This window comes from Centruroides vittatus, unplaced genomic scaffold (genome assembly GCF_030686945.1).
Source record: "Centruroides vittatus isolate TY-2023 unplaced genomic scaffold, ASM3068694v2 contig_549, whole genome shotgun sequence".
NCBI classification, from domain to species: domain Eukaryota; kingdom Metazoa; phylum Arthropoda; class Arachnida; order Scorpiones; family Buthidae; genus Centruroides; species Centruroides vittatus.
The window spans coordinates 306,523-331,641 of NW_027122325.1; the positions used below are offsets into that span (position 1 = coordinate 306,523).

A 25,119-nucleotide genomic window follows, 5' to 3' on the forward strand; every position below is an offset into this window, starting at 1 on the left:
TATCTTAAACAACAATAACTTGAAATTAAAATTTTTTTATGAAATTAAATTTTATTTTGGAAATATGCAATTTTCTGCATAAAAAATAGTGTGTGAGAAATTGTGTTTCTCATATTATCGATGTTGATTATAGATACAGAAAGACTTTTTTTCACAAATATATGCAAAATTAAGATAAAAACTAAACTAGTGGTTTCTCATAATAATAATTTAGAAGAAAAATTATAAAAGATGAAATTAAAACTCAAAAATAATGATAAAGATCATTTAAACATTCTACATTTATTCGCTTGTGCCAGTAAATATAGGTGGTGTATGAGTCGACCAAAATGGCTGCCACAAAGGGTATAGCATGCCTGACAACATATGAGAGTTACTTGTGTGTTGTCTTTTTAATAACTTCTCTCTGTAGTCAAAACGTTTTATCTGCATTTGTGCCCGACATTAATCCTAGTTGATTTCGTAGTTGTTTAAGTCATAATGATTACACTTTGTGACATTTTAGAATATGTGGGTGATCAAAAAAGATGTCTTATGGAAGAAGAGGAAATGCCAAAACTGATAACTTCATATCTATCTAGCTCTTTCTCAGCAAATAATTCACTTCAATTTCACTACATCTAATTTTGCTGAGCTTAAAATTCTTTTATTTTTAGAAATGTTTTCACCCTATCTAATATAGGCCATCATCAGGTTTAATATTATAAATGTTCCAAAATAAAACGTGCCGTTTTCAAATATTTTACATATTTAAAATTTAAAAAAATAATTTAACTTTAAAATAAATTGAAATAAATGTGCATATTAAATAAATAAACAAATAAAACATAGAAAACAAAGCTAACTATAAAGAAACATGATTTAAGGGTTTTTAAGGGCCATTCTTTTTTCTATTATATATTTCCATGCTGCTGGAAGTGCATTAGCATCCATAGCATTTAGGTGCAATGGTTTTTCATTTTACTTTTATAAATTTCCACCTTTTCCATCTCCAACACAATGTATAGAGAGTACACCATTTTAATGACTTTAGCCTCTTCCCATTTTACAATCGCTCCTTCAGTCTGCGCCATAATTGCTAATATTGTGTTGTTGTGTCGTTTGTCAACATTGTAGCTAATGCTCTTTTTCTTATAAAAACTTGAGAATGATCTATAAAAGGGCACCCAACGTGCAGCTTGCTATAGAATGATAAAGACAGCATAAAGAAGGAAGAGAAAGCTGGGGTATATAAAATTCCATTTGAAAATCAACAATTATGAATTGAAAAAGATTACGTTGGTGTGACTAGAAGAAACCTGGCAGTTCGTCTGCGAGAACATAGATACAACATTGACAAACTTCCTTTCTTGTGTTTTGTGTCGTCACTACCGCGCCAGGAAAGTGTTTCCGACCATGCATTGCTACGTGATTCCCCATCGTCTACATGTACTCTATCTCTCCTGAAAGTTTGTAACCGCTGTACTGATACACCCTGTATAATTAATAGTTATATGCTTATTTGTTGTATAGTTGATTTAATGCCTAACTCCATTGTCAGCCACGTAACCCACGTAACTCATGTGTTTCAAATATCTCACTTCATTTAACGTTTAAGACAAACCCTCCTAATGTTCCGGCATTTAAAATTATTCTTTAGCCACTCAGAGAATAAAATAATTTAATTGCAAGTTAGGACATGACTAATTTTAATCCAACTGGTGCAAGGGATCTCTCTGAAATGAAAGAAAGATCTGTGAAATCTTTCTTTCATTTCATTTCCATCCTGTATGCGGAATGGAGTAGACAAACATTCCATACTCATATATGCAACAATACACGATACAAGGGATTTAGAAATCATGATGTCACAAAACACACAGAATAATATTTCTTGTAGGAAGTGTGCAATCAAACCAATTACAAATAAAATTACAAGTTCAATAAAATTTCATAACTCTATTCTATTTAATCAATCATTATTGAATTTATTTCTGCATATATAATTGTTTACAAGATATTTGAGGATGACTGTGTTAAAAGAATGTGAATTAGATGTTCAAGTTTAAAATATTTGAATTTTGCACATTTATCTATAATTAGATGGCAATGATATTTCTCACAGGAACTATACATGTGCAAAAAAGTCTTATAAGTTTATAAATCTTTAAATAAAGTTATAAAGTTTATAAAGCACTCTTCATTAGTCTCAAAAATTGTCAAAACAGCCCAAGATTTATTCAGCAGGAATCTGTGACCTACCCAATCAATGAAAGAAGGTGCTTGAATATTAATTGATCAGAAAATATTAATTCAGAAACTAGCTTCTTTTTTATTTTAATGTTAAAAGAATTAAATATTTTCAAGATACAATTATTTTCTTGAATAAACAATTTTTAGTTTTTGAATAATTGTTTTACTATAAAACTCTTGCATCAACCCAATATTAATGAATAAACATATGCATTCTTATTATTATTGATAAGACGATTATTATTATAATAATCATCTTATTTTATAAGGAGCTATTCATTAATTATGTGCACAGTTTAAGGAAATAGGATCATAAAAAGTACATCATTGTATATGCTGGAGAGGGAGAATCAAGGAATTCTCAATGTAGACTTTTTAGTACTATTAGTAGTGTAAATAAATATCAATTGGAAAATATTTGCAGAACTTTTCAAAATAATAAGGGATTCATTAAATATTGTACACATAACAAGGGGAAGGGGTTTGCCAAAAATACATGACTGTATACAAGGAGAAAGAAAGGCTCAAAATTAAAATTAATTGTAATTAGTAATTATTATTAATAAACTGTAATTAATGGATGGCCCTATGTTAATATAATAAAATATAAATAAATCATATGTATCATTTGTTCTGTTTGAAATAAAACAGTTATCTAACATTATCATCTTATTTTATATACTTTATTTACTCTAAAATAAAACAAAATAATAAATTTTTAAATATCATACCATTTGAATTTCGTTTAACATTTGTGATGAGATTTCAAATATTTTTGGATTGATAAATTCAAGTACAAATGGTCTACCTGAAAAATAAATAAAAATTTTCAGTGCTGTAATATTATCTGCTTTTGAATTAATCAGAAAATAATAATTCAGAAACTTGCTTCTTTTTTATTTTAATGTTAAAAGCATTAAATATTTTCAAGCATTTTATCACGCACTAAATTAAATTCAATTTGAAAACAATTTTAAAAAAAAATAATTTTGTTGGTAAAATTCATTAGTTTATTTCTAAATTTTATTTTTCTTTTTAATTATATTATTTTTAAATATCATAAACTTAAATTAATTTTAATGTTGTGTGTATAAATGGTCTTTTAGTATTAATCAAAAATTAAAACAAACTTGAATAATAAAATTTAATACTCAAGCATTTTTGATATTTAATTTCATAACTACAAAAATAGAATTATAATAAATATACTCTGTTTTTTGTATTCATATCCTACAGTTAATATATAATATAAAATAATAATTTGATTTTTTAGATAAACTTTTAATCACAAAAAACAATAGTCAAATGGACCAATTTTTAGATCATCCTCTATAATAAATTATTTTTTTTTTAAAAAAGGAGATACTATTTGTACAGCTTTTTAAAATTTTTAATAAATTCTAAATAAGATTTTTCTTAAATACTTAATTTATAATTCTTATTTTTAAAATTACTGTCTTATACTACATCATATTTAAATATTTTCAATTATTTTATATTTATCATTATATTAATTTCATTAGATTAGACAGATATTTATAAATAACATGAATCTAATAAACAGAGCATTCCCAAATAAATACTGTAGTTTATTTTTCCTTGTTATACATCTAATAAAAAATATCATTTATCAATTTATTAATATTAAAATAAATTCATAAAACATTGACATCAACATAAACAAAAAATGTAACACAAATAATGATGTTAACTTTGATCCCTTAATACTAATTACAAACAACTAATACAGGAAATCCTCATTAGTTTGTAACTGTACTTTTTGTCTTGGCCGAGGATATAAAGATTTACATGTTAAGGAATTCAGTTAGTTCAAAATATGGCTACTTTGTAAAATTCGAAGTGAAAATTCTGTCCAAACTGTGATATGCATATGTTAATTCATTCGTTTAGATCAAAGCTCCTCCATACTGTAAGAGAACAACAGATCAGGAACAACTCTAAACTAGTCAATAAAGCTTTGCTTTTACAGTAACACATTTTCAGCTGTCACCATACCCATGGACTACCTTTTTCTCTTATGTCATAAAATATGGCTGGGTTTTGGAATTGCAAGATTGAACTACAAATAGCAGATCGAGATATTTGTAGGGTTCTAGGCTACATTTGAGCTACTTACTACTTTTTGGGACACTTTAAAATAATTTGAGCTACATTTATAGGAATTCTGCTTTATTTTTTATAAAACCTATCTGGCAACCTGTGAGGTTCTCAATGGACACATGCTGTTGATCTGCAGTATATTTATATTATTATTAATTAATGAAATCAGCATTCTGTATATGTAACCATATTCAGTTTGCTTAATAAATTACATCCCTTACATGACATTTGGCAAATTCTACAGAAATATATAAATCTCAGTTAACTTGAAACTCAATAATTCAGATAATTCAAAGTTGCAATTATTTCATCCCTTGAAATTTGAACTAATGAGGTTTTCCTGTATATCAATTTTAATAATTGTATGGAATAGGGTTTCTCGTTTCCTGGTCTTTTGCTTGTCCCGGGATTCCGAGATAAAAGTGAATTGTTTCCTGGGATAGAATTAATTATTTTTAAGATATACAAAATAGCTTGAAATCAAATGATATAATTATTTTTCATTTTTTTAAAGTAATCTAATACATTCTACAACCTCCAAAATCACATTAATAATGCTGTGTAAGATATATATTAAAAATTATCTTTGAATTATGTAAAAATGTTCACTAATAGAAAAAATTTATTAAAGTTTGCTGGAAACTGCATACAACAACAATAACAAAAAAAAAAAGACTTTGAATTGAGTTGAAAATTTAAAGAAAAAATGAATTTAGATCAAACTTCTAACTTAGAAAGTAATTTTCGTTTTTTAAATAAAACATTATAAAAATTTACAATAATATTTTGTATTATAAGATTTTAAAAAGCAAAGATGGTCAATACTCCGATCACTCAATCTAATTCTTATTTTAGTAATGAAAAGTCTTGCTACTGAGAATGCCCTTTCCGATTCAATTGATGTGATTGGAATCATGTTTAATGCATTTAAGAGAAAATAGATGTTATGTGTTTTTTCATCTGTAGCCTGGAAGATTTCTAGTTTGTTTTCGAGATTGTAGTAGTTCTTTTGCTCTCTAGTATTCTTGATTTGTCTACCTTGGCTGCTTTAATAGCAGTATTAAGCTTGTAGCCCAATAATTCGACAGTTCGTTTGTCTTTAATAATTAGGTTTATGAAGAAAAACTTCATACTCGTTTGCATCCTTGCCAATTTGCACAATCTGGCATAATGCAGTTATTGAAGCTACTGGGCATGGTTAAAAATTAAGACAGCATAAGCACAATTATTCCAGATATTACAGGTTCTGACAAGTAAAGAATTTTCAGAGTCCTGCCACAAATAAGCTACGCATTGATTATTGACCATTTGTAACATGCCATAACAAGGAAAAAATTTAAAAAACTAATAAGTAGGTTTAAAATTAATAAACACAAATTTATTCTGACAGTTTATGAGTTAATTATGCTTTCTTTTGCAAAATTTCCTGAAACTTTAACACAAAATAAAAAAAAAGTGAATTTTTAAGAAATTTGCAGGATTTTCCGGGTTAAAAAAACGACCGGAATCCCGTTTGAGAAACCCTAGTATGGAACATTTCTCAAATATATTAAAATAAGTTATAAACCTCATTAACGTATATTACCTGAACCCAACATCCTAACATCTACATCTTCTCTTCCAGAAGCAGAAAATATAATTTCTAAAAGTTAAGGAAATAAATTATTTAAACATTTAATTTTTATAATATGATTGTTAAAAACAAAACAGCAGCAATAAAATCTAAAAATACTTACTTGTAGCTTTTATATGTTCTTTAATTACATCTACAATCAATTCTTGTACTGAGGTCATCATTCGTTTGTCACCATCTATAATCCAAGGTGTTTGACTTAACTGTCTTGAATATTTATTATATCTACCTGTTAATATTCAAAAATTGCTGATTTAGAAAAATGTAAAAGAAAACTATTTTGATATATTAAAACAAATGTTAAGCAAAGACTAAATTTTAGATAATAGAACTTTAGTTTACTTTTAATGTCAGAGAGAATGTGTAACTTTATAAACAACAACACGTAAATTAAAGCATTCTTGAAAACAATTATATATAAAAACACTATTTTTTTACAGCAAGAAGCTTGTTTAATTTTATTAATTATTATTATTATTATGTGCGCTCTTTAATTGACAGAGACTTTAATATAATGAAATTACAGTTTTAGATCCAATATCTTTTATTAATTTTAACATATTTCATATATATTGTTACCAACAGATGTTTTTGACCTTTCATATAAATCTGACATATACTTATTCCATTATAAAAACTTTATTCATATTCTATTGTTTATTTTGGACTAATTTCTAAAAACTAATAATGAGAATCAGTAATTGCATTGCAAGCCTTCTGTAATGGCAAATTATGGCCACCTGTACAGTCTTTGATTCATTGGTGTCATTAAATTAATCATTCAATAAACAGAACTGCTAAGAAAAATAGGCAAGTGCATTGAAAAATGTAAACGGCTAATTTTTTTATTTTTTATTATGTTCCAAGTGAATCAAGTTCCATTTTTTCTAATTTTCTCCAATCCTTCACAAAACATCCAATCCTCCTCCTCCCAATTTATGAATATTTTTATAACTATGTATAATTAATGCTATATTAAAAATTATTTAAAAAATTGTATTATTCTTCTCCAGAGTCAAATTCCTTTACAATTTTTTCAATCCTTAAATGAAAAAAGATATTTTATTTTCATTGCACCAATGTTAGCATTATTGTTTCATTTATATTTTCACACTGAGTTTCTGTATAGCCCACATGCTGAATAGAGAGGATAAAATGTATTGTAAACAGAATTTTAACTTAATACAGATCTTGAATTGTTATTGAAAGAAAATGAATAATTTTATTCAGTAATTGTAAAAATATCAATATATTATTAAATGTAGTACATATATAGCAGCCCCTCATTATGTTGAGACAGAAACAAATGCAATATATTTGAATGAAAAGTGCTTTAGTCAATAATGGATAGATACATCAGTTATATCACACCATCTAATATACCACTGGTTTGATTTGTCACCTTATATGTATGATGTAATGAGGGGCTATTGTATATATATTTTTAATTTTTTCAAATTCACTTATTTTACTGAAATATTTATAATCATGTGGTTTTTTACCATATCTCTCTTTCCTCCTACATGGTCTTTTGTGTCTTTTATCCCTACCTCCCTAAAACCAAGCTATATGGTTAATGGATGAATCATTACATATAATTTGTTTTAATTACATTCAAAAACAAAATTATTTTAAAATCTAACATAAAAATTCCATAGATAGGATAGATCTGAGATTCATTAATGTTATAATCAAAAATTAAAATTGAAAATATTTGTGCCCTATTCTCATCATGAAATTAAATGAGTTTACTTCATTTCTTTCTTAATTTTATAACTTCTTGATCAATATATAAATATAACATAATTTATACTCAGTTCATTGAATTTAAATTTTTTATTATTTTTCTGCAACCTTTAAGTTTTAAATTTTTTGATGCTATTGTTGTTTTACCATACATAACAACAAATAAGTTTAATTTGTCTGAAAAATCTTTTCAAAACTAAGAACTTTACAGGTATAAAATGATGTGAATTTTTACTACAATGTGGTAAACAAGGGTAATGCTCCTGCTAAAAATTATTGTAAATCACTTAGTGTTATTCAGATAGGCAGCGATAAATAACTTGTTTTATGAACATATTTAATATAGAGATTGATATAATAATAAAAATTTAGTATAAATGAATACTACACACTGTTTCCAATGGCTGATGCACTAACAGTACATCACTGATACAAATGGCATTGTGTAAGGTGTACTAATGTAATAATTTTTTTAAAATATTTATCCTAGTTTAACTTAAAAATAAATGACCTAAATGATAAATTACCTGCCAAATAGATAGGAGAATGAATACATGTAATTTGATTCAAATAACAAGGCCTAACTGAAGGACAGGGTGGTAATGTATATGCTCTGAAAATAAATTATATATTATAAAATATCAGAAATGAAGCTAATTTTCTTATGTAAATATTATAATTGTAATTTCAAAAATCAATTAATAAATTTAATTTCTCTGATGTCAGTATACTTACGTTTTCAATGTTTCTGTGCATATTCTTGAAAGAGCTTTATGTACAGCTGTTCTTGTATATATAATCTCTGGTTTAGCCTATATGTGTAGATATAAATAAATTTTAAAATGTTATGCAGTATAAACTAAACATATACAGTATTTTTAAAAGTATAGTTTTAACATGTTTAACACAGATATTTTATTGATGTTTTTGATTTCATATTTGCCATATTATTTGCTTTTATTTTGTATATTAATTTTAAAAAGTATTAAAATTTTTTAATATAAATAATATTTTATAAAAATATTAATTATTTTTTATTCAACTTTTTCCATAAGAAAGATTAATCTTTTTAAATTATTCACCTCTTTCTTTCTACGATTTGGAAATGCATCAGGACATAACTTTTCTCTAAAAATACAAAATGAAATTATTTAGCTAGATTACTTTATTTTTCTTAAAGAAATTATATTTTAATGTTAAATAACCTTACAAAGCTTCACATTCTTCTTTCACATGTGTATGCTGAATAGAAACAGCAATTTGAAAACTACTGTCTGGACTAAATTCTGCTTGAAAATTTTTGCCAAGTTGGGAACCAATAACCCATTTCCAAACATCTTTTACTGTAGGCAAATCTTCAATATTAATTTTCCCATAAACAGATCTAATAATTAGAGCAAAAATAAATCAAATTTAATACATTTTTATCACTTAGCATCATTAATGAATTATAACTGTTATCTTAAATATGTAAAAATTGCTCACGGATATTTTTCCTGAAGATAAAGAAATAGTAATCTCTATATTTAAAAAAGAAAAAATTATTATTTTGTAATTAAAATTCCATACCATACTTAATATAATATATAATATAATATTACTATATAAATAATACATATTATTATTTAATTTTAACTTGTTACACTACATGTTTTAAAAATTCAACAATTTCTTTTATGTTAGAGTAATACATTAAATATAACCATTTTTTAAATGGTTGATACATTCCTGAAAAATCCATGTAAAAAAAAAATACTTTCTGTATGGGAAAATGGAAAATTGGTTTCAATCTTAAAAACCATTAAAAATAATAAACCAATTAATATAATAGGATGTGTTTAAACAAAATATTTCAAGTTTAATTAATAAATGAGATGGGACAATTGTAATTTACTCATCAGCAAAATGTAATAAATTTATTGTATATTATTTGCACAAAATCTATTTTAACTTTATTTTTCATTTACTTTTTCAATTAAACACCAAAATATCTCTAGCTTTTCACACCAAAGATCATATAAAACCTATTTTGCACTGACAGGATTTAATTGGATTGGATTGGATTGATGGGCTAAGGCAATGCAATTATGAGAATCTGGAAGCTGTTTTTCTATAATTTTTAGCCAAAAGACCCGTTAAAGAAACTTTTCTTTATTTTCATCCATTTCCCACAGAATTAAGAAAATATGTGAGCAGGTAACACCTGCTCGCATATTTTCTTAATTCCACCTGCTACTGTTATTTTAACAGTAAAAATCGACTAGGGAACTCATGTTAAATGAGGGTCTTTGATGCAACAAGTCCCTTCCTCCTCTCGTCGATCCGAGAAAGTTTCAAAATAAAGTTATAACAACTTATTTTTGACGTGTGAGAAAGTTGAAAGTTAAACAATTCAGCAACAAAAAGAGAACAACAAGTCCAATTCTCACCGCCCTAGCCGGCCCACCAATGACACATTTGGAAGTGTCATCATGACCAAACATCAACTCACTTGACCAAATTCCTATACCAGATGGGGATATAACAACTACACACCCAACTTTCAGGGTGGATTTTACCAAGACTCTCTTCCCACCATACTCAAGGCAAATTTCCCCATAGACCAAGTGACCACTAACTCCAATGCGATCAGTCCCTAAGGAATATCCTTAACTTTGTGAATTGTGCAAATGTCGTCCCAGGCCTCCACAAATAATTTACCACCTAGACAACAGCCACTACTGTAAAGAGGTATGATAATTACCCAATTGATGTAAACTCTCTCTCTTGGTCTGTTAGTCCTATAAGGGGAAATGCGATATCCTAGAATCTTGTCTCAAGTTTGGAATCTTGTAGTTTGTATCCATTTAGTTTATATTAAATTTGTTGATTTTTACGACGGGTAGCTCTTGTGTATCGCGGACCCCACCCCTTTGTCACTCGAATCCAAGCCACCCAGTGACAATTGAGCAAGGGCTTACTGTCTCCAATGTCAGAAAAAGGGTTTAGAGTATTACTCTCTAACCCCCAGCTTCTCACACAATACATAGCAATTTGCAAAGGAAAAAGTGCCTCCAGAGAGAAGTTTCTTATGGGAAACAGGTCCCTATTTAGGTGTTAGACATGACTCTACATAACCAGCAATCAGAAAAAACTTTATTTTAAAGTTTGACAATTTGATAACACCACTGAACATTGATTGTGGTGCTCTGCATTTAGTCGCTGGTGAGAATCATATTGATAGTCAAAATTTTTCTTAGGAAGTAAAATGTAGAAAATAATAATAAAGATAAAAATCTTGTGGATACTACTTCAAAGCACTAAGCTTATCTTTATCAAAGAAAAACTCCTAAGAAAAATTTTGGCTGTTATCTAAATTGTTGTAAGTTTTTACTTGGCACAATTTTTTTACATCTCAGATATTTTTGTTTAATAATTGTATTATTACATCACAGTATAAGACGATGATGTACAATTTTGTCACCAAGCACCAACTGAATGCCTTCAATATTCATTTCACTCAGTGCTGACCGAATGCATTACCAACTAATGCTTTTGATACACCATTTATAAAAATTGTTATAAAAAGTTTTAATTTGCATAAATTTAAGTTTTTATTAATTCAAGTAACATTTTAAATAAGATTCATTTGTGCTGATGCAATTTTATCTTTATAAGCATAAAATTAAGCCATAAAACTGAAATCCCCATGAACTTTGATCTATTAACCCAGAAGTTTCATAAGCACCTCATTGATAACAAAAAAGGCTTAAGTTTAAAATTTGAGCTTTCTACACCAAGTATTGTTTTCTCTACAAGCATCTGCAGTGCTGAATGAAGAAGACAATACAGCTTTTTTGGCAATTTTTGCACTTTCAATTGCTTATATTTAAGCAACCCCTTTATAGAAAATCTTGAAATTTTATACACTATCTAAGAAAACAATTATCTTTAGAATGGTATATTTGAAATTACTTTAGATGTTTGGGAGCAGAGAAATCAACCCCTAAAAATCAGCAATTCTGATTCCTGTATATATAGTCAGTCAGTGACTTTTTTACTTGGCAGGGAGTCATTGTTGTGACTCTCGATATTATATTAATGATATCTGATACAGATTATAAAAAATTATACGAAATATACTAAATAATTGGCAACAATTGAAAAATGGTTTGTTTGATTTGATGAATAAATCAATGTAATACATGGGCAACATGCCAAGGGAATGCCTCTAAAGAGGGTTCATCTATAGAAAGTTGGCCACTGTTTAGGTAGAGACATGAAGAAAACCAGAAAAAATTTTATATGGCCAGCACAAACCCATGACTACCTACCAGCATTCGGTGGTTCTATCCACTCTGCCACTGGTGGGCACGATTGAAAAATTCATCCTCATTGGAGGACTAGCTTGTGCTGCCAAGAAACATTTGTAATTCTTAGGTAATATAAAAATAATATGAGTACATCAGAGAAAGTATAACTATTTTGCTCCTCATAATAAACATTACAAATTACTTCTTTATAATTTGTTTTAAATAATTTCCATTACTACTATAGTCTTACATAAAAAGTTACCTCACGCAAATCAATTGTTACTGGTATAGAAAGCTGAATCACAAATGTCAAAAATGATAGATGTTCATCTGTAATATGTTTTTGTATCTGAAAAATAAATGTTTAACTATTAAACATCAATGTTAGTTTATTTAAATTTCATATTTTACAAAATTTAAGAAAAATATCAATCGTAAGAATCACAAATAATTTTAGAATTTCGTAATAAATAAATATCAGAATTTATAAACTCAATACACTGAAAAAAATGTTAATAACCACTATTAAATTTATGATTCAACTATCATTTATAATCAATTAATGATAATTTTTATCTTTCAAATTTTTCAATTTCAATGTCCAAGATTTTTAAGTATGGTTGACTTAGCAAACTACTGTATTTCAAACAGAGAAAAGCTTATTAAGTCAACAATACTTAAGAATTATATATACATCCAAATAATTATTAGCTGAATTTTCTTATTCAAATAATAAGTACTTTTTATCTAGTCTTTTAAAAATTATCAATAAAATCAAGTTATTTGAAAGAAAAATATTATTTACTCTATTATAATTGACATTTTTTTTTAAAGTGAAAAAAAAAAAAATCCCTTCAGTTTAAAAAAATTTTACTCGATTTAACAATTTATATTAACATAATTTTAAATTTTATATAAATTTTAGTGTTCTTTAGTTTTTTAAAATAATTTTAAATTAATTACAGTTGTCCCTTGATAATCCGACAGGTATGGAACCAAAGGGATGTCGGATTACCGAAAGTGATTACATATTTGGCATTGTTTTGCTAGCAGTAGCATATAATATTCTACATGTTATGAGTAAAATGCTGCCTAGGTGAATATGGAAATGAAACACCTGTTTCAGTTAACTAAAACATGTTTATTAAAAGAAATATGGAAGCCAATAAATGTACATACTAGTATGTATAGGCATAAATAATACCAGTACGTACAAACATTTATAAACACTATAAACTATATCTCTGTACAACTGTAAGTAGATAAATTATGTACATATGTAAATATGTACCATACTGTGCTCACACTTTGAAGACCAGGGACTACAGTGACCTTGACAGGAGGTGCGTCAGACTACTGAGCATGTCGGATTACAAAACGTCGGACTATCAAGGTACAACTGTATTTACTGAGGTATGTTCAGATAATACTTTTTAATAATGTGTTCTATTATTTTTTGATTTCAACATATATCATAAAAATATACTAATAATATATAAATAATATTCTTATTTTTTAATTAAATTAAACAATATATACATATTCACAAATTCATTATCTACAAAAGTATTTAAGTATTAAAAATACTGGTCTTCAGAAAAATTACTCTTTTATTTAAATATTACCAATACTATTTGTTAAAATATTTTAAATAGAGTTAGAAATGTTCTAAAAATGTAATTAATAAATAATAATAATTTAAAAATCTAAGCAAAAAAACAAATGAAATTCCAAATAATAAGACAAATCAAATCAAAATTAATTTAATGTAAATAATTTACTTTTTCTAATATGTTGTTATCACAGTGTTCTTCTAATAGATTAAGACAACTAATACAAGATACGCCACACAATCGTTTTGCAGGAGGTAATAACAGTTCTGTATCCATATTCTCATCAGTTTTTTGTTCTCTTACACATTCCTGTTGGTTTCCTAATTCTGATAATCTCTGAAAAAATTTAAAATAATTAAGAATTAAACAATTTTACAAATACAACTACACAAACAAAAACTTTTCATAAAAAGCCAAAAATGATAAATTTCCACAAGGTTTCATCAAAAATACTAGGACTTCATTCATAAAATGAAAAAATACATCTTTAAACATCATCATTCTCTAAATAAGACCCTTCTCCTGCAATATACTTCAGGAATTGCTATTTTTAGCTCTAAAAGCCACCATACATGCTGATTGTAGAATAAATCTAAATTCATCTGGTGATTTCATTATAATTTCCTCTTAAGTCATAAAACATGAAAAGTTTTATGACTTTTTAATTCATGCTTATGGTGTGGAAAACGTCTGCCAGTGACAAATCTGAGAAATAAGGTAGCTGAAGAACAAGAGGTAATAAATTTCATGCCAAAATTTCCTATATTAGCATGGCTGCATGCAGTCTTGCATTATCATGATATAAACACCAAGAAATTATACTAACTACTTGCCTCTTCTGGAGCATTACAAAATTTCCTTTAATCTAAACACTTTTGAATGCATCTTGCCTGTCTTCAAAGTCAAAACAAAACTTTTGATCAGTGATATGCAACTTTTTCTAAGCTGTGAGTGCAAATGAACATTCTAATCCAGCAACTTCAACCTTTAAATTTTCGGTACAAACGACGAAAATTAACAGAAAAAACTAACGTTTTCGAATCTCCGAAACGTTAGTTTTTTCTCCGAATCTCCATATCTACAAAAAAGAGGGGTACCCATGGGGAGCCCAATTTCGGGCGACCTATGTGAGTTGGTTATATGGCAATTAGAGAGGGATGTCGTTCCCATGTTTACACCTGACATTATTTTGTACCGTAGGTACGTGGATGACGTGATTATCATATGGAAGGGCGAGCCGAAGGTCGATGATTTTTTGCACATCGTAAATAACAACCCGTTTGGTCTAACGCTCAAGCTTGATCAAATATCAGACACCAGAGTGCATTTTTTAGACGTTTCCATTCAGCTCGATATAAACAATATTGAGACGCGGGTGTACTACAAACCCGGCTACCTACCTATGTACTGTACATACCCGCTGGGTCTGAGGATCCGTACCCTTATAAAATTGCGGCATTCAGGGCGTTAGTAAATAGGGCATTCACCCATAATACTAAAAGGGAAGACACAATCGCAGAGCTAAAACACATTGAAGACATCGCCACTAGCCATGGATACAGAAGTAGCCTTATCCGCAGTTTAGCTCGTAATTGTTGTAATACAAACACAGCGCATCACACCTCCGCAGGGCGGAGTGAGTCTAACTCGAGCCCCGACCAGCACACGGTTGTACTATACAACAAAGACCTCCATTCCTTGTACAGGGAAATAGCGCTAAGGAAGGGCACCAAGTTAGCGTACACGAGAACGCCATCTATCTATTCGCTTCTCAGAAACGCCAAGGACAAACCGAGCATTTTAAGGGCACCGGGCGTTTATAGTATCCCGTTAAGAGACCACAGGTTCCAAAGGGACCTAGTATATATTGGTTCTACCAAGAGATCCCTCCAAAAAAGGGTTTCTGAGCATAAGAATGACGTTGCCAAAAAAAGGCACACCACCGCCCTGTCGACGTACGCCACGGACCCCGATGTAAGAGCGGACTTCGATAATGCCACCCTCATTAAGAAGTCGTTCAAAACGGACCACATTAGGGCATTGGAGACCCTGGAGATTTACAGAGCTACCAAATTGGGGAAATGCATTAATTACAAAGACAGCAACGTTTTATCGTACGCGTGGCGATACATCTCGGAGGTCAATCCACGATGGTAGACATGTTTTTATTTCCTGCATTGATATTTTGCGACGTTACGATAGTAGACTCAGGTCTATTAAATCAATCTTATATTTTGCATCGTCATCGCATGCTGGAGATGTTCGATTTCTTGAACTTCAAAAGAGTTCTATTCTCATGACATTCCATTAACGAACCTGAAAAAGATCTCGATGGAGATTCGAAAACGTTAGTTTTTTCTGTTAATTTTCGTCGTTTGTACCGGAAATTTAAAGGTTGAAGTTGCTGGATTAGACTTTATATGTACCGGTAGTCACGGGTGAAGTTTGTTTGCAAATGAACATTGTAAGCTTCCAACGTTCTGACTGATCACATGCAATTTTTCTTGTGGAGTAGCAGGCTTTAAGCTTGCTAAGTACAAACATAATCCAATACATTAGGTACTAAAATAATGTATGCTAATGATATGCAAATTAGTAATATATAATTTATTCTCATTTTTCATTGGTCAAGTTTAGTTTGAATGTTCTTCACCATGAATATGAGCTTCATTAAGGTTCATAACAGCAAAAGATAAAAACAAAAAAATAAAACTATATTGCCACAGCCCTGGGGTCTGTATATCATGGCCTCATGAGCTGTGGGTGGTCACAATTGCTTTTGATGTTCCAAATTCCACCAAATGTTCATCTATCATTTTAAATTTGAATAAGAATGTTTTTGAATTTAAATCAGAAAATCCATATTCTTAATTGTTACTTCCTGATGTTCAATCCTCATACAGGAAGAGCAAGTGCTAGGTTATAGAAAATTTTGTAAAACTCCAGAAAAAGCAAGTAATTACAGTAGTTTTGTGTGAAACTACAGAGTTAATAGTAAATAAAAATATGTTCTTTAATGATGCCAAACCAAGATTAAGAATAAACCAAACTTTTTTTTTTGGCATTAAAGTTGTTTACTTGCAAAGTTTTTAATTACAGATATAGTTAATAGTTTATAATAAGAATTAAACACTAGGCTTTCTTCTTCCACAAATCAGGACACTTATTTATGTCAAGTAATGAAAACTGTTAAAAATAAGCAAAAAACTTTCAGTTAAAATAGGGACAATTAGTATTGACCAAGTGCAATCTCTTGTTGCTCCAATAATACTCAAATAAAGGCAACAAGACTGTATCAAGACCATGACTCATAGCCTGACAGAATGTACAGCTACAGAACCTTCCTCCTCCCCTAAAATGCACACACTATATTGTGCATCAGCTGGTTAAGCATGAAAGAGGTTATTATGAAACAACTTGTAGTTGACAATCTAACAACAGGAGCCATCTATGGATAAACTTGTGACCGGAGAGTCGGCTCCTCTTCGGGGCCCTGTCAGAATGACACTACAGTGTCCTGATTGACACGGAAGCCACAATGGCAGTTGGATTAGAATATTGGTCACGTGAGCAGCTGCATGAATGAGTGATCAGATACAGGATGGAGACTGCGAGTTCGCAAGCAGTAAGTGACAAACGCAGAGACTAGGTTAGCTAAACAATTTATTTGTAAAAAAGGATTTTATACATCATCATTATCAGGTGGTAGTCTCTTTAATCCGAATAACGGTAGACTGTCTCACAGCTAAACAGGTTTAATAACTCCTTTATTGGTTTTTTAACATATGCATTTCGGATCAGTGTTATAAGTCCTGATCCCTCCTCAGTGCTACAAAAAACAAAGGTTTTTTATTAACATAAGTGACGCAAGTAAGACACAATAAAACTTTTAAAAAACCTTTCCTAGTACCTTTAAGTTCTTTATATACTCCCCAACACCCATACAGCACTCTCCGAGTTCTGTTTACATATCCGTTTGACAATATTGTTTAATTCCGTTTCACCAGTGTACCGACAGTAATGCTACAAGTAATTATAAAGTTTTTTTTAAAAAACTAGTTTAAAAATCCATATATTTTATACAAAGTTTCTTATAAAAATACGTACTTACTGGCTTTCTTTAAAAGTATTCCAAACTTTTTCAAAATAGTTCTATAAACACACTTTTAAAATAATTCAACAAACTCTGCGTTTTACAATTTTTGAATGTTTTCCACAGTACAGTAACATTTTCATAAAACTATCAGCCTGTTGCGCCCTCTATTACATAATACCATTGCTGGTCGATTTGCATCCCATTTGACAGAATTACTAAATTATTATTATTGTTATGTTTTATTATTTCTACGTGTTCTTTAAATCTTCGTTTATATATATTTTTTTCAGAATGTAAAATTTTGGTGTTATTTTTAACTATTTGGCAATTATTGTTTATTATGTGGTTAAACCAAGGGGAGGTGTTATGTTTCAACCTGATTGCAGCCTCATGTTCTTTGATCCGTGATTCCAACGTACGCCCTGTTTCTCCTATGTAATATTTCGGGTGTTGACAATTGCAGTTGATTTTATAAACTACCCCCGTTTTTTCCCATATATTACTATTATTTTGTTTTTTAACCTTACAGATTTGTTGCGATATTTTGTTTGTCAACAATGGGGCCAAAGTAATATTGTCATTTTTTAGGGATTTGGAGCACTTTTCATAAATATGTTTGGTTATATAAGGGAAAGGTTTATGGTTGGTTTCTTTCTTGTTTTTAATATTAAATCTATGTTTGTAATATTGTGTTTGCCAACTATTTAATAAATGCTTTGGGTAGTTATTAAGTATATGTTTATAATTTAATTTTTTTAAATCAGTTTGACACTCGCTATGTTGACTCGTTCTTGTATATATTTTCTTTAAGTCCATTATATATGTATTCTTTTTTATGGTATCTGGGATGCAGGAATAATAACTGATTGTTTTGTTTACGTTCGATGGTTTTTTGTATGTTTTAAATGAGAAATTTTCTTTTTCTTTTATTATAGTTATATCTAAAAAGTTAATTTTATTATATTTTTCTAATTCTATATCAAATTTTATATATTGGTTTATGCTATTTATTTTATCAAAAATTATTTTTTCATTGGTTATCTGATTGTTAAAAATTAATAAGTAATCGTCAACATATCTCATTACTCTTTTCACGCCTGGAATATTTTGTATCTTATTATCTATATCTTTTATTACTAATTCAGCCAGCTTTGTTTGACCCCATACTGACCCCATCTGTTTGTCTGTAAAATTCATTATATACTTCAAAATAATTGTTTTTATAAGCAAATTCTATCAGAGCTATTAAATCCTGATCAACGGTTTCATTAACAAGACTGTTTTTTATTAAATCCCATTTTATGTTCGGGTACATGTTTTTAACATCAAGACTGATTAAAGTATCTGTTTTTTCTATTTTTATTTTTTGAATTATATTAATAACTTCATCTGCATTTTTAATACTATTTTTTGAATTTTCAACATTTATTAATTGTTGTTTTATGTAATTTTCTAAATTATATAAAATTGAGTTTCGAAAATCAACTATTGGTCTATATTTTTCACCTTCTTTGTGTGTTTTTAACCGTATATTTAATTTTGGGGTTCTATTATTTTTGAAATTTAATATATAATTTTTATCTATTTCCTTAATTTTATTGTTCAGATACATGTTTTTTATCATTTTTGTTAAGTCTTTTTTAATTTTTTCGTATGGGTTTTTAGCTAATTTTATATATTGCTCGTTGTTAATTTGTTCTTTTGTTTTTTCTTCTAAATACTTATTGTCTATAATTATAAGTTGTTTCATTTTATCAGCCTTAATAATCGATAAATTATTAGCTTTTAAAAAATTTTTTGTTTTTCTTAAATTAATTCTATATTTATTAACTTTATATTTATTTTTCTGGCGTGATTGTTTCATGTCTTGTATTACAGAACCTATAAGGTCACTTTTCTTTTTTAATAGGCAGATCTTTAATACTTTTGTCTATGTCAGCTATTAAATCTACCATTATTTTATTTGTAGGTAAGTTAAAGTTTATACCTAAATTAAGAAAGTTTTTAACGTATTTAGGGATTTGTTTGTTAATAATTAAATTATTTTCCCATTCTTTCCTTTCTTTAGGGGTTGGATACCCAAAAAGTTTTTTTAATTTTAAATCTTTTTTATACTTATAGTTATTAGCAATTCCTTTATATGGATTATCTTGATAGTCATATCGACGTAATACTCAGAGACAGTCTACTGTTACTCGGATTAAAGAGACTACCACCTGATAAACATAAAATACAGCTACTAAAGAAAATTTAATAAGGATTTTATACATTTTATATCGTTAACGAATTATAATGAATCAAACTAAAAATACAGTGATACCTCGGTTTTCATCAATAATCCGTCTGAAAACAATGGACGAAATCCGAAACCGATGAAAACTGAGGCAATTATTTCCATATGAATCAATGTAAATCCAATTAATTTGTTCTAGACACTCCAAAATACATACCAAAAACACATTTTATAGAGAATTAATATAGTGTTAAATACTAAAAACAATAAGAAATTAACATAAAAGACTAATTAGCATAAACATAAAAGCATCAGGATTAAAGATGAGATAATTAGCATTAAGATGAAAGCAATGGAATTGTTCAGCTACACATGCGAGATAATGTCTTGTTCTTGTAGAAGCTAGTTAGACATGGGCTTCCAGCCTATATTGCCCCGTGGTAAAGTGTGACATAATTGTCATGTAATAGTAGTTGTATGCGTTTATGATGGTCGTATCGAGGGGAATAATGCCTTCCAGGAAATCCATTTAAGAGTAAGTGGCCCCTATTCAGGCATTACAGACGTGGAGAAAACCTGGAAAACTTCACGTAGCCATCCTGCTCTGGCAAAGCACGAACCCATGACCGAACTTCCAATGCTCAGGGAATGGAACTGTTGGTCAATGGTGGGCTGTTGCAGGGTAATGTTCACACAACGAGAAATAACGCCACAATGCACCAGAAAACGCATGGATTGCCCTTTATTTTACCAAAATTAGAGTGAGGTCACTTGAGCACACCAACGAAATCCGAAGCAATCGATGAAAACAGACAAATTTTTTGCAAAAAAATCAATGTAAACCGAAACCGACAATAACTGAAGTCAACAAAAACAGAGGTATTATGGTATGTCTAGATATTTCCCCAGGTCGCAAGAGAGAGAGAGAGAGAGTTTACATGAGGTTCACATGGCAATAAATACCTTATTCAAGATCTTGTAGAGAATCTTGATCTGGGGCGCTCTGGTTGAAATAAAGAAAGTTCAGGATGACAGTTCAGGTATCCTATATATAAAATGTTCATAGGCTTGCTTGAACGTATCCGGATAGGTGTTCAAAACAATGGTCTCCAATGATATATTAGAATGATATATGAACATATAATAAAATGATATATCCAAAGATATCCGAATATTGAGGCACTTGGAACAAAGAACTAGTGACGATTGCCACTATCGAGGGACTGGTGACAACTCCTTCTTCAGCCATTAATTTTTTTATATCAGTATGATATCGCCTGGAATGCAAAAGCGATCAGAGCACAGGAATGCATCGCTTTTGCTGTCGAGAAAGTGTAAGTGGAGATTTTCTTTTAGGTAGCCAAGGACAACAATTATTGAGCCAGTATGACAACATTGATGATCGATTTTTGTTAAAATTTGGATTCTCACAAACTTGTAACATGTTTTATGTCCTGTTTCGCTAGATACGATCATTCTCGTGGTAAACAGATGTGAGAACCGGTTAATAGGCATCGAGAGAAAGAACAACACATCAACTGGGTGTTAATGAACAAACAATTTTTTTTAAATTTTGTAATGTAATACAGTTAGTCTGTTTTCTTTGCTAGATATGGACATTTCCATTGAAAATAAGCTAAAAAGTTATTAATTTGTGTCTGGAATAAGAATGACAAATGGATTTGGCATTATAAAGTATTTATTTTAAAAGATTACAAAAAAAAAAAGTTATATAAATTCATACTGAGGAAAGCTCACATTATTTAGTGATGGTATATTCTGTAGCATTTCCTCCATATAGAGCTGGCTTTTCTTTACATACTGCACAAAAATCACATTTTTGAGTATTTTTTCTTTTGTTCACACTCTACCTGGCTTGGTTGGATGGATTTGGTTGGCAATAGAACTTCTAAATAATGAAAATCATTTTTGACTTTATGTTTTTTTTGCTCTATTTGGCATTATCTCACAAGTAAACAATCAACAAATTTTTCTCTGAATGTTAGACTTTTTATGGAGGAACCAGTTATATAATGAAATAGAATATAGGCATTATGAATGTACTATACTGTACATCTCAAAAATATGCAAGGCAAGACTTTTAGGCCATGTAATTGTTTTTTGCAAATCTAAATAATAAGACAGCATTTGATCTGACCAATCTATCCAAGGCATTCCAGCATTGTAATTTTTTATTATGTTAGGTTTAACATTTCATTTCAGTTGTGCACTTCTATTATTTCAAACTTGTGCATATTAGAAATTGCAAGTACTTCTCTTTTGTCTCTCCATTTACATACAATCACATTGCCATTCCATTTCTAGGTATATTCACTTTTTAAAAATTTTTTAATCACTATATCCTGTGGATTACCTCTGATTTTTCTGCAATGTTCCACAGCATATGCTTTGTATATAGATAAATATTTTGTCAGTTGAACAGAGTTGTAAACGTTGTCCATGTAGAGTATATATCCTTTATCTAAATAATTTTCCATCAAATATAGTACATCATCTGCTGCATGAGTCAAGTTTTACCTCATCAAATTTTTATTTTTAAAACTAAGCCATTTGACTGACACAGTTCGTAAAGTTTGATGACATACTTGTGCTTTTTATTTTTATATATTTTTAGTAAAAGTCTTCCTTGCCACAAAACCATTGATTCACCTATACACAAATTTCTGTTTGGAATGTAATTGTTATTCATAATATTGTTGAAATGATTCATAATGGGTCTAATTTTGTAAAGTCTATCATCTGTTTCTTTGGAATCATCTAAATAGTGCAACATTCATAATATCAACTGGAATCTATTTTGGCTCATAATTGATTGCCAAAATTCTGTATAGTATAATTTGTACTCCAATAATGCTCTAATGATGGTAATGAGTGTGGACCCATATGAAATAGAGGTCCTAGAAAACTTTCATTTCAAAAATATTTGTGTTCTTCCATCTTAACATTCTATTAGATCTTTGCACTTGTCCAAGTTTTACAATTGTCTATGAAATGTATAAATTTGTTTGATCAACTAATAAAGTAAGAAATAATAGCTGTACTAAATTTTCTATTATAAAATTTGTACAGTCTACTTTTTAGACCAAAATTCTTTTCAATAATAAAATTAGGTGAGTCTTGCAGAATTTCTTTCCAGATAACATTTTCATCTTTTCTTTTTGAACATCTCGGTTCCTGAAAAGTATTGTTGTCTTCGTCTTCACTTGCATTTTCACTCAAGGATTCTGATGACTCATTGAATGAAAAGAGTCAGACCAGTCAAAACTTTTATCAAATTCTGATCCACTCAAGTTAACAAGATACTGTAAGTCTTTTTCATTTATTTTTCTCCTACTTGTACTTTTGTACTTGCCTTATTACAAAACAAAAAAATACTCCTTTAAAAAATAAAAAAACCAACTATACTCAAAGAAGCAAACACAACATGCACAAATAAGCACTTTATCCATGCATCAACATACAACACTATAAAATGCCTTATTATTAAACCAACAGAGATTTTTATTATTTAAACTTCTCTGGGTAAGATTCAAGCTCTGAATGACACAGTTGGGACCCCCAAAATTATAAACCTCTTATAAACACAAGCAGAAAAGTCAAAGGAACCATACCTAAATATGCAATCCTTTGCCTCCAAAGGTCAGTTTTTAACACGTATCAGTATACTGCCTATTCTTCGTGCTCTGCACATAGTTGTGTGCTTCGGTGTGAACAATAGCAAGCCCTTAGGCACTAGAGTGGGGGCGAGTCTCTACACCCCCAAACACTATATAACATCAAGTATTTCGCAATTGGTCAGATAGGCTACTCAAAGCCGGCACAGTCACACGGGCTAAATAGTTAAATGCGATAGTCTTAGCAAAGCAGAGTGATGCAACTCTCATATCTGGCAAAGGGTCGCTCGATAGAGGTACGGTTCCTGTGAGTTTTTTGCTCTTAACAGAGTTGTACACTCTACAACTCTGATAAAGTCCCAACCGGTTCACTCGGAGCTCGAATTGTACCGAATCGAGCCCTTCTCCAAACGTGTAAAACAAAACAGACGGTAACACTCACAAAACCAATTTAAAACATTATTCAGACAACAAAACCAACTCGGTCACAATTACTCGAATTAAGTCGTAGTTGGTGTCATCAATATAAAATTTATTTCGGACGCCAATTACGAGAAACTCGCGTAGCTATTTTTTCACTAAATGTTACTTATTATTTCCTACTACGCTTAAAAATAAACATGAAATCTTAACACAACAAATAGAGTTTGCATAAACAAAATGGCGTCTATGCAGAACCCGCGTGGCAGTCAACGTGTTTGGACTGTTTGGACTTTGACATTTATTTATTTACAAAGTAACTGGAAGGACCGGGCCCTTTAAATCCTCTCCGGTTATAATGAGCTTAGATAAACAAATTTAAAATCTTTTTAACTCGTCAATGCGAAATAATGCCTATTAAATCGAAATTATATTGAAGTTTTCAAGGAATGACTCACTTTTAAGACTTGCTCAGGTGTAATAAAATTTGAATAAGTCTTTTCTCCGAGTAATCTTAATATACATCGAGAACAACAACCAACACATCTCAGATCTTCAATTACGACAGTTCTCTCTTTGCTTTCTGATCCAACAATCATTTCTTGTTATAAAAATATATATTTTTAAATTATTCAATTATATTTAAATAGTACAGAAATATAGCGTTCTTAGTTTAAAACATGTCATTTGTTGCATGCACACTTCCGTGAAGATTCACTGTTGCCAGATAGAAATATTCTGCTGCAATAGGCAATCAATTTCTATACTAATACTGTTGTAATACAAAAATTTTTGTTGGAAATCAATCTTTAAATAATAATTAATAATTTGAATAATATTAATTTAGATACAATATATAAATGGAATCAGGTTAGCCGCCTGCGTGCCACAAATATTTGGCCGCCCCTATCAATGCTGATCGCGAGTAAATTCAAAATCTAAGCCAACGCACGAGAGCCTACTAGTATGCTGAGAGAGGTAAAAAAAAATCCATTAAAATATTTGATATATATTTATTTTAATTTTATTTAAATCAAGCCGATAATACCAGCCTTTGTTCAAAGTTATATTTCTGCGCTGCCATAAAATACAAGTTGC

At 29.4% G+C, this 25,119-nt stretch overlaps 1 protein-coding gene across 1 annotated transcript in view; it reads right to left on the minus strand.

Annotated features, from left to right (window-relative positions):
* The window catches only part of Pus10 (Pseudouridine synthase 10), a 32,115-nt gene extending 7,383 nt beyond the window's left edge, over nucleotides 1–24,732 (minus strand). Inside the window, exons 1-11 of the mRNA XM_067274407.1 lie at nucleotides 24,480–24,732; nucleotides 13,806–13,973; nucleotides 12,287–12,373; nucleotides 9,218–9,252; nucleotides 8,943–9,116; nucleotides 8,815–8,860; nucleotides 8,468–8,544; nucleotides 8,260–8,345; nucleotides 6,090–6,215; nucleotides 5,939–5,995; nucleotides 2,964–3,040 (exon numbers count right to left, since the gene is read on the minus strand). Of these exons, the coding sequence (XP_067130508.1) occupies nucleotides 2,964–3,040; nucleotides 5,939–5,995; nucleotides 6,090–6,215; nucleotides 8,260–8,345; nucleotides 8,468–8,544; nucleotides 8,815–8,860; nucleotides 8,943–9,116; nucleotides 9,218–9,252; nucleotides 12,287–12,373; nucleotides 13,806–13,973; nucleotides 24,480–24,620 (1,074 nt within the window). The 5' untranslated portion in view covers nucleotides 24,621–24,732. The remainder of the gene's footprint in view (nucleotides 1–2,963; nucleotides 3,041–5,938; nucleotides 5,996–6,089; nucleotides 6,216–8,259; nucleotides 8,346–8,467; nucleotides 8,545–8,814; nucleotides 8,861–8,942; nucleotides 9,117–9,217; nucleotides 9,253–12,286; nucleotides 12,374–13,805; nucleotides 13,974–24,479) is intronic.
* Nucleotides 24,733–25,119: the final 387 nt, after the last annotated feature.